Genomic DNA, 12,928 nt, shown 5'->3' with positions numbered 1-12,928 from the left:
CCACCCACCCCCTGCCCAAACCCCCATTGCTTCCCCCCTGCCCCTGGCAGATGCTTGTATCGCTTGCACATTTGGGTCTGGCTAAGCAGCTCATTCAAAGCCCTTCCCAGCCTCTGATCCTTGGCACGCTTGTTGACTGCGAGAATCTGACTCCCGGCACGAGAGCAAAGGAAGCGGATGGATGACTTGTTTTAATTAGGCCGGAGCTGGCAGCCTGACAGGATGAGATCTCTGGGCCCTTGCCTCGCCCAGCTGAATGTGTGCGCTCAGGAGAACGGGCAAATATTTGCAGGCGTATCTGGGACCCCGCAAACTCCCTTGGTTTTTTACTTAGATGCATCCCTTGCTCTCCATATGCCTCACCACTGTCTGCTCCACTCAGGATGGAAAAGAGATGAGGCTTTGGATGCAATGGCTACTGATCAGCAGCCCCCTTGCCTGGGGATTGTGGCGCTGGGCTCAAGAGGTTGTTTGCTTGTCTGAAAGGGCAAGGCACTTTCCTCCTGCTTTCCGTCACGGTGACTAAGGGCAATTCTTTCCCGAACCGGACCCTGCTAGAGAGAGACCCTCTTCGCCTCCCTTGCCCCAGGCCCTGGGTCCTTTCCAGAATTATTTTGGTCCTCGGCATTTGTGCCAAGAGCAGCGAAAAGATGCCATGCCTGACATTTTGCAAACAAGGAGGAGTTCCTTCCCGGGCAGGCGCTAACTGCCACTCTTCTGCAGGGGGGAAAGAGAGAGAGAGGCTGCCTAGGGTGGGGTGATGGGTTCAGGACAAACAAACAAGAAAGGATGGGGCATAGCTAAGCTATGGAACTCCATCCCACAGTAGGAAAATGGAAAAGCCTCCCTATTGTCTTTTCCTTCACAAATCCTGTCTTAAGGGTATGTCTGTCTGTGTTTGAATAGGGTGAGCCTGTGACCTGGCTCAGGAACTAAGTATTTATAATTACAAAAGACTGGCCAGGCTCCCCAGGGTATCCAATCAAGTGAGCATTAACAGGTAACCTGTCAGATGAGATAAACAACGCACTCAGATTTCTGCTGTAGACCGCCTTTTCTGTGTTATAGGTATGATGTATGTGGTCTTGGGTTACACCCCTTCTGTGTTCTGGGGGAACTTCCATTCCTTCTCACCACTATGAGCTGAATAAAGAGCATGAAATCCACTCTCGACTCCGAGTGTATTTCGTATAACTTTCAGCCGGCTTCTAATAGGCTGAACGCTTGCAAGATGGATAATTTTCTGAGGAACTCCTTTCTGTCTGCAACAGACCTGCTGACCAAGGACTCAGAAAACTTTCTTTTCCTCCGCCTTTCAGCCACCTCTGGCTGGTTAACGCCTTGAACATCTGTGCTCCCTCTGTGATAATTAAAGGTGTACTTGCCCACCTGGAGTTTCCAACCTGCCACCTGGAGGGGACCAGGCAAACCTGGAGGCCTCGGGTCAGAGCTCGGGCAACCCCACCTAGCAGGGAATTCTTGGCAGTCCGGAGCAGTGAATCATTCAGAGTTCCAACAGGGGCTTCCTGGCGCCTTCAATGTATGCCCTGTGACGCACATGGTGGGAATTGCCCTCGCCTGAGCTGATCCTCCGTTTCCCCAGTCAAACTGCCCATTTCCTTCCTGGTCTTAATATAGATGGCAACCCCCCTGAGCAGGGAAGGGCCCTGGCACTCTGCTAGTCTGAACAGCCTTTTGGCACCCGGCAAAGGTTAAACAATAGGAGATTCTGCCCGTTGAGTCTGGCCTAATCCCCATCGCCGCTAAACAGCCCCGGGCAACTATGGGGCACTCTCCCTGGACACGCAAACCCAGGAGACCTTGACTAAGAAAGCCTTCTCTCCCCGCTTGGGTCTTGCTGAGGGTCGGGCGGGCAAGGGAGGGCTTTCTCCTCTGGGCCAGACCCCCTCCGGCAGGCTCCCCAAGGAGCAGGGAGTTCAGCAAGGGTGGCTGGGTCATCTGATTTCTGTTTGTTTGAATTCCCATCTCCTCTGAGCAGGAGAGAGAGAGCGCCGGGCAGCAGAATGGAGTGTCCTTTGAACGGAAGCCAGAGGGAACAGGTGGCCCTGCAGAGCAGAGCGCAGCAGGCTCATAACTGCCAGAGTTCTGGGGTAAAAGATACTCCTCTCTCCCCACGCTTAATCCAGCTCGGTTACGCAGAGTATAGAAGGCGGGCAGCTCTGTCCCACTTTTAATCCAGCGCTGGCGGCCGTCGGCAACGGCGACGGTAGGTAACGGGTCCCTTGCCTCGTTTCCCCAGGGGTAGAGAGCGGGAGAGGCCTCACTCTGCGCTGGGACTTCCTTGGGCCGGGCAGAGTTCGAGTCTTCCAGCCTGCGGCTTTGCTCCTGGCCTTTCCGTGGGTTTATGTGGAGGGCTACCTGTCCAGGTAAACTCCAGCCTTTTGTTCATGCAGGCTCTCCTATTGGGAGATGGTTTGGGATGCTCTTCCCACCAGTGTTGCCCGGGCATCGTGCAGGGTAGCCTTGGCGTAGTTTGGATGCCCTGCTACCAGCAGTCGAGAGATGCCTTGGGCCAAAGAGGTCCTCTCGGCCGTCTTGGTGGCTCCTGCTCTGAGAATCGAGCTCTGAGGTGGCTGCTCTTGAGGTTAAAGTCTCTGGCAGGTGCCCGGGCGATGGCTCTCTGCAGGCGGCTATTTCCATCTGCTCCCTAGGGTAAGATCAGGCAAATCTTGGCCAGACTTTTGCTGACTTCCTTCGGCCGTCTGGAGTGCCGTTCACGCTGCAAGCTTCTTCCTTGCACAATTCAAGTTTTTGATTCCAAAGCAGCCTTGAACTTTAGTGTGAGCTGCTGCCCACCTCTTGACGAGGTGCCTTAGGGTGGCAAAAAAACAACAGACCTTGAAGCAGAGCATGTCGGACTGTGTGCAAAATGAATCCAGAGTTTGCGGAGAACTGTGAAATTTTGTGCAAAGCTGGGAATCGTCTGTAAAGTTGGACTGAGTTTGTTTTTAGGCATTGGAGCATCTATTCCTCTGGCCTTTTTAGTGTGTGTGTGTGTGTGTGTGTGTGTGTGTGCCTGTGTATAGTTTGAAATAACAGTCAGGTGCTCTGTGGAATGGGCATGGCTACAGGCCAAGCCAAAGAGGAAAAAATGTGAAAATCAAGGGCATTCCAAACAGGCCTGCAAGTGCTAATTGATCTGATTTATGGATCAATCAGCCAACATGTTAATTGACGAGGGAATTTTTTAAGTGGTAGGGATGGAAAGAGAGCATTCTTGTTTATCTTTGGATGTGATTTTGCTTCTGGTATGTTGCTGTAAGAAGGAATTGGGGAAGACTTATATTAAAGAGCTTGTTTTGTTCCAATAACGAAGTGATAGCCTTTAGTCGTGAATCTTTAAGTCACCTCGTGCTTTTTTCAGGCCTGAGGCTGAGTTTTCTTTTGTAGTAGACAAATCAATTCCACCTAAATGTTTGTCATGCACAATAACTTCCATGTGGTTTCGGTGAAATGTGAATTTACTATTTTTAATTGATTCCTGACCGGTTGTAATTATTGTTAGGCTTTCTTGTGTGACCATAAGCCATCACTCATGGTGATGGCTGAGATTTAATTACAAATGTATGCAACGCCACACCCAGCTTTCGTAAACAAAAAGGAAAAAGCCCCTGCCCCTGGGAGCTTACAATCATAATTTCCACAGTGCAGGCAGGTAGCAGGGGGAGGGAGAGAGACTCAGTGTGCAGCCACAAGCGATGATGAATGCAGGCAAATGCCACGAATGTTTGGTTCCCGCAGGGGATGAGTATTAAAGGCAGGCTGGCAATCAATCATCTGATCATTAATTGGTTCAAACAATTGTCCCTGACCACTAGGGACACTGGAGAAGCGATCTGCTTGGTCTGCTGCAAGACGGAGGCCCAGGCGAGGCGGTTGTTTTAATCCCAGTGAACTTGAGTGGGATGCATGTCTCTCTGCTGTGTCGCCTTGGTGGGTGCAATCAATATGACTCCAGCCACTTTCTTGATGGGACCCATTTGCAGCTGCCTCCGCAGGGCAGACGGCCGGCCTGGTTAGCAGCCCTGCCAAGTCTCCCCTCCCTTGGCACAGAGGGCGTCCCGGTTGGGCTCTGTCCAGGCTGCAGCCATGCAAGAACCTGCTTTGGGTCCGGAGGCCCTTGTCCCTCCAGGCTGCTTTCATTGTCTTCTCGCGGTCAGGATAAGAAATAGCTGAACAGCCCAGATAGCTAATATGGTAGCAGGATTGAACTCCTGCACTTGGGCAAAAAATTGAGAGGCACAAATACAAGATGGGTGACACCTGGCTTGAGAGCAGTACATGTGAAAAGGATCTAGGAGTCTTGGTTGACCACTGCAAAAAAAAGCCAATGCAATTCTGGGCTGCATCAATAGGAGTATAGCATCTAGATCAAGGGAAGTAATAGTGCCACTGTATTCTGCTCTGGTCAGACCTCACCTGGAGTAGTGTGTCCAGTTCTGGGCACCACAGTTCAAGAAGGACACTGACAAACTGGAACGTGTCCAGAGGAGGGCAACCAAAATGGTCAAAGGCCTGGAAACGATGCCTTATGAGGAACGGCTAAGGGAGCTGGGCATGTTTAGCCTGGAGAAGAGGAGGTTAAGGGGTGATATGATAGCCATGTTCAAATATATAAAAGGATGTCACATAGAGGAGGGAGAAAGGTTGTTTTCTGCTGCTCCAGAGAAGCGGACACGGAGCAATGGATCCAAACTACAAGAAAGAAGATTCCACCTAAACATTAGGAAGAACTTCCTGACAGTAAGAGCTGTTTGACAGTGGAATTTGCTGCCAAGGAGTGTGGTGGAGTCTCCTTCTTTGGAGGTCTTTAAGCAGAGGCTTGACAACCATATGTCAGGAGTGCTCTGATGGTGTTTCCTGCTTGGCAGGGGGTTGGACTCGATGGCCCTTGTGGTCTATTCCAACTCTATGATTCTATGATTCTTAACTGTTGCCACTGTAAACTAGCCAAGGGGTGGTTTCCCCATACGTACTGGGAATGCTCAGAGGTAAAGGAATTCTGGAATAAAATGCTAAAGGTTATTTTATTTTATTTTCCCCAAATGTTTTTAATTGATTTTCCACATTTATCACAAAAATGACATAACAAAACACATTACGCTACAATAAATTAAGCACAAAGAAAAATTGTTTCTTCAAATACCTAATTCTCGTTACATTGATAACTGACTTCCTTGAATCCCCGCTAACTGAATTTCATTATATCACCCATATAACAGTTCTCCAAATTCATATTTCTAATAATATTAACTCCTTTCATTTACTAACCTCTTCTCCTAATTAATATATTTTAATCCTTAATATTTACTATCACATATTCTTATTTTACCCCGAAGCCTATTTACTGTTTCCAAGAATTTTCTGTTTATCCTATATCAAAATATTTAGCTAAATATTCTTTAAATTTCTTCCAGTCCTCATGTAGCTCCTCTTCCAGTCAGGTCGGCCAGCTCCAAAAAGTCCAACATCTTCATCTGCCATTCTTCTATTGTTGGTATTTCTTGCGATTTCCAGCTTTTGGCTAATAAAAGTCTTGCCGCTTAGTGGCATACAAAAACAGTCTAACATCTTTTTTGGGAACAATTCCAATCCTATTATTCCAAGTAGAAAAGCTTCTAGTAAAATCCTAAAGGTTATTAATGAACTGTTTAAAGTGAAGCTTTCAATAGACTTTGATTTCATGACCATGGGTATTCTTGGAAACGCGGCTATAGAGAAAGGAGACCAGATTACTTTTAAAGCTATGATATTAGCGGGAAAGGCAACGATAGCTTTAGGTTGGAAAGATAGAGAAAAATGGACAGTAGAGGCATGGAATAGTTATTTGTTTGAACTGATTCAGTCGGACATTGTCGCAGTCATGTCACAGGAAACAACATGGAAGGTCAAGTCCACCACAATAAGGAACAGATGGAACTCCTATCTTCAATGGATAAAAACTACTGGAACAAAAGACATTCGGTGGAAACTAAAGACGCTATGCCCGTGGCTGAGGAGAATTGTTTGAACCCTTCCAATGGATATGGGGAGGCGGGGGGGGGGAAGGGTGGGAAAGGAAAAAAGTGGACGGGAAATTTAAAAATTGGAAGGAGATAATATAATGTATGTAAAAATCCCGAAATAAATTAATTTTTTTAGGGGGAAAAAGGAATGGCTGAAAAGGAAATACTCTCTATTCCAACGTGTGAATTAAGGAATGGAATCTACTCTAAACAACACAGTAGATCTTCTTTTGATTGATGGGTTGATTAAGAGTAGGGATGTCAGAGATTACTTTCCCCCCTATAATAATATTTTGTTCTTTTTTCCCTATAGAAAGTTACATTTGTTGCTCAACGATTATATTCCAGTTCAACAAAACTAGTAAGTTCTCACTCAGAAAACAGAGATATTCATAGCCCAAATTACATGCAATTGCGTTTTAAGGTTCGGTCTTCATTCTCTCCAACCTGTTTCTTAATACGTTCTGCTGTTTTCTATAATATAATAACAATAATAACGCTTCAAACTCCATTGTGGCCTTCCCATATGGCAAAACAACTTTTTATATAGACTAGAAAAGGCTTTTCTTCTTTAAAAGATTCTAAATCTGTATCTTTCTGTATCTGCATCCTTCATTCGCGCTCCCAATTTTGCAATCTCTGCATATTCCAAGGTTTTCACAGCCATCCTCCCTTTGAAGGTATTCTCCTCCTTCCATTTCTGTGCACAGAGAATCCTTGCCGCTGTAGTCACATATAGAAATACCGTTGAGACTTTCTTTGGGATTTCACTGGCTAATATCCCTAGCAGGATGTCAGATTTCCAGTGGAAATGGGAGGGGAAATCGACAATGCGTGCGCAAAATTAAAATCAATCCATTGGACATATTGGTATCCACTGTTGTCACTTCCAGCCTTCGATATGGAATTGATTTGGCACTGATTCTTGCATTGGGCTCGATGACACTTGCTGTCCCTTCCAATTCTGAGATTCTATTATTGTATTTCCTCCCCCCATTTCCACTGTGTTTTCCTTTGCATCGAAATGAATGGGGTGTAATAATGAAACAACACTGATATAATGACATTCTACTACTGCGGACAGCAAAACAAATAATGTAGTTTTTGGCAGAGGATGGACAGCAGCAGATGGAAACGCGTGTTGCAGGCAGCAGCGGGGGGAAATGGGGAAAGATGCTATCTTAAATTCAGAATAGCTGGGGGTGAACTTGTCTCTGTCACGCCAGAGCCCAGGGGCTGCAGCTCACTAATAATAAAAATAAAATAATAATAATAATTTTATTTATACCCTGCCCTCCCCAGCCAAGAACAGGCTCAGGGCAGCTAACACCAGGTATAAAAACAATTGATTAAAATACAACTTAAAAACAAGATTAAAATACAACATTAAAATGCAGCCTCATTTCAGTAGGAACTCAAATCAAAAACTTTTTTGGGGATGAAAACATCAAGTCTTCACCAAGGCCAGTGAAATATACTCGGAGCCGAGAGTGGATTTCATGTTCTTTATTCAGCTCATAGTGGTGAGGAGGAATGAATGTTCCCCCAAAGTATCAGCTTTAAATACATTATTTACACAATGGGCTGCATGTGATTGGCTAATTCTGGGATTCTCCTGTAGGCCAATCAGGTTGCAGATTCACTTCCGTCTGGAGCTGGATTGGGTGGCTCCTGTAGACCAATCATACTGCTGCATTGTTCTAGCACCAATCAGACTGCTGCATTCTGAATCCTATTGTTCTAGGACCAATCAGACTGCTGCATTTTGGATCCTATTGTTCTAGGACCAATCAGACTGCTGCAGTTTGGATCCTAGTCAACTCAGTACATATCACCCAACTATCCAGACTGGTCCTGCGTGGGCCAGAAAAAAGCCAGGGAAGTCCCCAAATAGGAGTTCCATCTCAGAAGGAGAAAGGAGAAAGGAAAGAGGGGAAGGGGATCAAGTTGATTCCAAGCCAAAGGCCAGGCGGAATGGAGGGGAAAACGTCCCCCACTTTGCATCTCCAACAAGGGCTGGGAGAGAGTCCTGCCGGAAAGCCTAGACTGCTGCTGCCAGTCCGTGCAGACAGTACTGAGGAAGATGGACCAATGGCCAGCCCAAGACAGGTCACCCAACTGTTCCAACAGTTCATTCAAAATAATAATAATAATAATAATAATAATAACAATAACAACAACAACAATGTATTTATACCCCGCCCATCTGGCTGAGTTTCCCCAACCACTCTGGGCAGCTCCCAAACGAGTGTTAAAAACAATACAGCATTAAATATTAAAAACTTCCCTGAACAGGGCTGCCTTCAGATGTCTTTTAAAGATAAGATAGCTGCTTATTTCCTTCACATCTGAAGGGAGGGTGTTCCACCGAGCGGGCGCCACCACCGAGAAGGCCCTCTGTCTGGTTCCCTGTAACTTGGCTTCTTGCAGTGAGGGAACTGCCAAGGCCCTTGGCGCTGGACAGTGTCCAGGCAGAACGATGGGGGTGGAGATGCTCCTTCAGGTATACAGGACCGAGGCTGTGTAGGGCTTTAAAGATCAGCACAAACACTTTGAATTGTGCTCAGAAATGTACTGGGAGCTGATAAAGATCTCTTAGGACCAGTGTTATGTGGTCTCGGCAGCCGCTCCCAGTCACCAGTCTGGCTGCCACATTCTGGATTAGTTGCAGTTTCCTGGTCACCTTCAAAGGCAGCCCCACAGAGAGCGCATTGCAGTAGTCCAAGCGGGAGATAACCAGAGCATGCACTACTCTGGCAAGTCTGCGGGCAGGGAGGGTCTCATCCTGCGTACCAGATGGAGCCGGTAAACAGCTGCCCTGGACACAGAACTGACCTGCGCCTCCATGGACAGCTGTGAGTCCAAAATGACTCCCAGGCTGCGCACCTGGTCCTTCGGGGGCACAGTTACCCCATTCAGGACCAGGGAGTCCTCCATACCCGCCCGCCTCCTGTCCTCCAAAAACAGTACTTCTGTCTTGTCAGGATTCAACCTCAATCCATTAGCTGCCATCCATCCTCCAACTGCCTCCAGACGGAGGACCTTCACCGCCTTCAGCCAACATTATCTGATCTGACTGGTAGCTACTCTCCAGGCGTCTCAGCCAGAGAGAGGGTCTTTGCTCTCACTTTTAGCAAGAAATGCTATGAGAGTTTGAGTCTGGGATAGGGATGCTGAGCCAGAGGAGCTTCCCTTTGGCCTCCCCAATGCTCATCCTTGACGTGCGCTCTGAGTGGTGCAGGGACATGCCTCCCCATGCTTCCCTTGTTGCGCATTTGCTTCTCCTGAAGAGGATGAGAAGTGGTGCTTTTAAAGCGGGGAACAAGCATACTCTTTCATGCACACAGCTCACCGTTTCCTCAAGTAGCAGGGAGTTCCAGAGGCAACTGCTGCAGAGTTTGCTTTTCTATCTGGAGGAGAGCACTTGAGGCCCTGCGGATTTGCAGATCTAGATGGTGCACATAGAGAAAATATAGGAAACTCTCTTGTACCGCCTGAACAGCCAGGACTTTGTCCAGATGCCCAAAGAATTCTGGGAAATGTAGTCCCTCTCACTTTCACTACTGCAAAAAGTCCATAGTGTGAAGAGGTGGGTTTCTTGTGCCAGGGTCCTTCCATCATGCAAACCTGAAATTCTCCTTTTTTATTCTCTCCTGCGGAATGACAGTGTGGAGGCGCTATAAATCAGGGTCAGGATTCAGGGAACAAGTTTGCTGTTAATTTGGCAGGGAGCCACAGACCTGGGGGCCGAATGCCTCTCTATCTGGCCCTTGGAACTGCCCGTGAGTGTTTTTGCCTGGCTGGAAAGTACCCTCGAACTCTGATGATGGTTCTTGTTCGTCTGAACGGAGAATAAATGGAGGAGAGTGTGTTTGCGAATGTATGTAGGAACCAGTCTGCTGCACAAAGGTGACATTTACATCCATTGCCCCACCCACTTTGGCCTCTGGCACTGCCCGCCACTGGCACGCCATCCCTCGCACACAGGATCCTTGTTCTAAGAAAAACTTTGGAACTCCCTGTCTATTGACGTCAGGTTGAACTCTTTCTGGTGCCTGCTTAAAAACATTCTTTGCTTAAGCAATCCTAGCCAGGTGTATCGAAAGCTAATGCGACCTTTCACCTGTTTTAGTTTATTATTTTAACTTTTTAAATGTCTGAAGTTTGTGTTGTTAATTTTTCATAATGAAATTTTTGTTGTTTTTTTCTTTCTTATGTAAACCACTTCCTTCCTTCCTTCCTTCCTTCCTTCCTTCCTTCCTTCCTTCCTTCCTTCCTTCCTTCCTTCCTTCCTTCCTTCCTTCCTTCCTCCCTCCCTCCCTCCCTCCCTCCCTCCCTCCCTTCCTTCCTTCCTTCCTTCCTTCTTTGAAATAAATGAATAAACGCTGCCTTCTCTTGGCATGTAGGGCAATTTATTGCAATGCCTCAAAACACTTTTTGTCGCTTTAATTTTTGTTATTTGCTGTATCAGGGGGAAAAATCACTACTCTCCCTTATTTTGTATCTTACACAGAAGCTGAGCTGAAGGCCGAGGAGGGAACCCCAAGTTTGGACGCCTCTGCCCAACACCCAGCGTCCGAGGAGGCTCCCCTGGGAGGAAAGCAGAGGATGGAGAAGGACGGAGGGTCTTGCAGCACCCCCGGCACAGAAGGGGGAGCAGAGGCACCTGCCGTGGGCCTGGGGGAGCCGAGAGAAGCAGCGGAAGCCGGGCCTGAAGAGCCAAGCCAGGAGGCGAAAGGGGGAGCAGGGCAGGATGCGGCCAAGGCAGTGGAAGAGAGCCATACGCCAAGCCAAGCTGCCGTGGCAGGAGGGGAAGGGAGCCACGAAAGCCCACCTAGCTCCCAGCAGAAGCACCTTGAACTTCAGCAGAGCCTCAGCTGCCCAGCACACCTGCCCAGGTAATGCTTCTCTCTCGTACAGCCTTCATTAATGCATTGATGTACAATTTTTTTTTTTGTAAAAAAATATATCAAAGCGGTTTGCAGCAGTTAAAAGTTAAAAGCAGACTTTTATTTTATTGTTTTCAGAAGTAACCATCAATATTCAGCAATGTCCACCACCAGCAGCTATAAAAGCACCAAAAATCTATTTAATTTCATTTAACTTTTAAAAAAATCATTTTTATTGATTTTCCAATAAAAAAATCCAATTAATATATCCAATCATAATACTCCAATTAAAATAAAAAACTAAAAGAAGACCAAATTATAGTTCAAATTATAATTATTAATTTTCTGGAGCTCCCCACGGTCTGGATCTCTGAAGCAAATCTCCACATCTCAGCCCTGCCTCTCCTTGTTGCTTGCATATTTTCCACATCTCGATTTTGACGCTTTATAATTCTCCATCCCTGAGTCCACAATTCTCAGTCATGTCAAACATCATATACATTCAACCGTCGAATACAACTTTATTAGTATGTATTTTTCCAACTGTCTTTTTATCAGCGCAGTTTCCTCTGACTCCATTCCAATCCGGGATGTTGTCCAAGTCTGTTATCTGGAGTTTAATGGCGCAACTCCCAATCATTAATTGTCCAAACCTTCCTTTTGAGCTTTATTGCACCAGTACCTTCCAAGTTAAATGGTTAGGCAAAACTCTTTGCAATATTGCAATGTAGATAAACTGTATTCCACAAATACAGTGGTACCTCGCAAGACGAATGCCTCGTAAGACGAAAAACTCGCAAGACGAAAGAGTTTATCGTTTTTTGAGTTGCTTCGCAAGACGAATTTCACTATGGGCTTGCTTCGCAAGACGAAAACGTCTTGCAAGTTTGTTTCCTTTTTTGAGCCTTTTTTGAGGTTTTTGAAGACTGGTGATTTTTGAAGCTTTTCCAAAACTTCTTTTGCAGCCATTTGGTAAGTTAAACTTTTAAAACTTTTTTGGGGGTTTTTGGATTTTGGGTTGGAATCCGTGCTTCGCAAGACGAAAAATTCGCAAGATGAAAAAACTCGCAGAACGAATTAATTTCGTCTTGCGAGGTACCACTGTATCGGTCATTTGGTGATCAATCAGCCTTTGGAGACCACACTCTCCCCACTCCAGTGATTTCGGTTTCTAAACCACAGACCCTAGGACTTGCCGATCAGAATGTCGGCGGTTTGAATCCCTGCGACGGGCTGAGCTCCCGTTGCTCAGTCCCAGCTCCTGCCAACCTAGCAGTTCGAAAGCACCTCAAAGTGCAAGTAGATAAATAGGTACCGCTCCGGCGGGAAGGTAAATGGCGTTTCCGTGCGCTGCTCTGGTTCGCCAGAAGTGGCTTAGTCATGCTGGCCACATGACCTGGAAGCTGTCTGCAGAAAAACGCCGGCTCCCTCGGCCTATAGAGCGAGATGAGCGCCGCAACCCCAGAGTCGTCCGCGACTGGACCTAATGGTCAGGGGTCCCTTTACCTTTACCTATCATTCCACAAGTTGCCACGTGTCCTCAGTTGCTGTTAACCATGTTCTATCCATGTTGAATATGTAATAAAACCAAACCTGGGATAGCTTGGTCGGTAGAGCCTGCTAATCTCAAGGATGAGCCTCACATTAGTCAAAAAATTTCTGTGTTACAAGGGGTTTGACTAGATGACCCTGATGGTCCCTTCCAACTCTGATTCTTTGTTTGGAATGCAGTGATGTTATTCACAACTGCCTGGCAGAATTGAAAAGTTTTCAGCAGGCGTTTAGAAGTTGGCACAGAAGACAGGTGCTGAATCTCTAGTGGCAGAGAGTTCCACAGGGCTGTGATGATGGGACTAAAGCCGTGGTTTCTTGCTGTTGCCAAGTGAGACTCACCAACTCGGGGAGCGACGCTCCTGAAAATGATCTCTGCCCTTGAGATTCCCAGCATGTTCGGAGACATAATGCCTCCGACGGTGGAGGCAGAACACAATCATCCTAAGGAAAAGCAGGACA

General features: G+C 46.8%; 1 protein-coding gene across 3 annotated transcripts in view; it reads left to right on the top strand.

Moving 5' to 3' along the window:
- The first annotated feature begins 2,071 nt into the window (after positions 1–2,071).
- Positions 2,072–12,928, top strand: part of MYLK2 (myosin light chain kinase 2) — a 38,426-nt gene continuing 27,569 nt past the window's right edge. Inside the window, exons 1-2 of one of the 3 annotated variants that reach the window (XM_081916903.1) lie at positions 2,072–2,227; positions 10,540–10,924. In XM_081916903.1, the coding sequence (XP_081773029.1) occupies positions 10,635–10,924 (290 nt within the window). In that variant the 5' untranslated portion in view covers positions 2,072–2,227; positions 10,540–10,634. The other 2 variants (XM_081916904.1, XM_081916902.1) reach the window with 2 other exon arrangements.

This window comes from Podarcis melisellensis (assembly GCF_964234715.1).
Source record: "Podarcis melisellensis genome assembly, chromosome: 6".
NCBI classification, from domain to species: domain Eukaryota; kingdom Metazoa; phylum Chordata; class Lepidosauria; order Squamata; family Lacertidae; genus Podarcis; species Podarcis melisellensis.
This window is presented reverse-complemented; position numbering and strand designations above follow the sequence as displayed.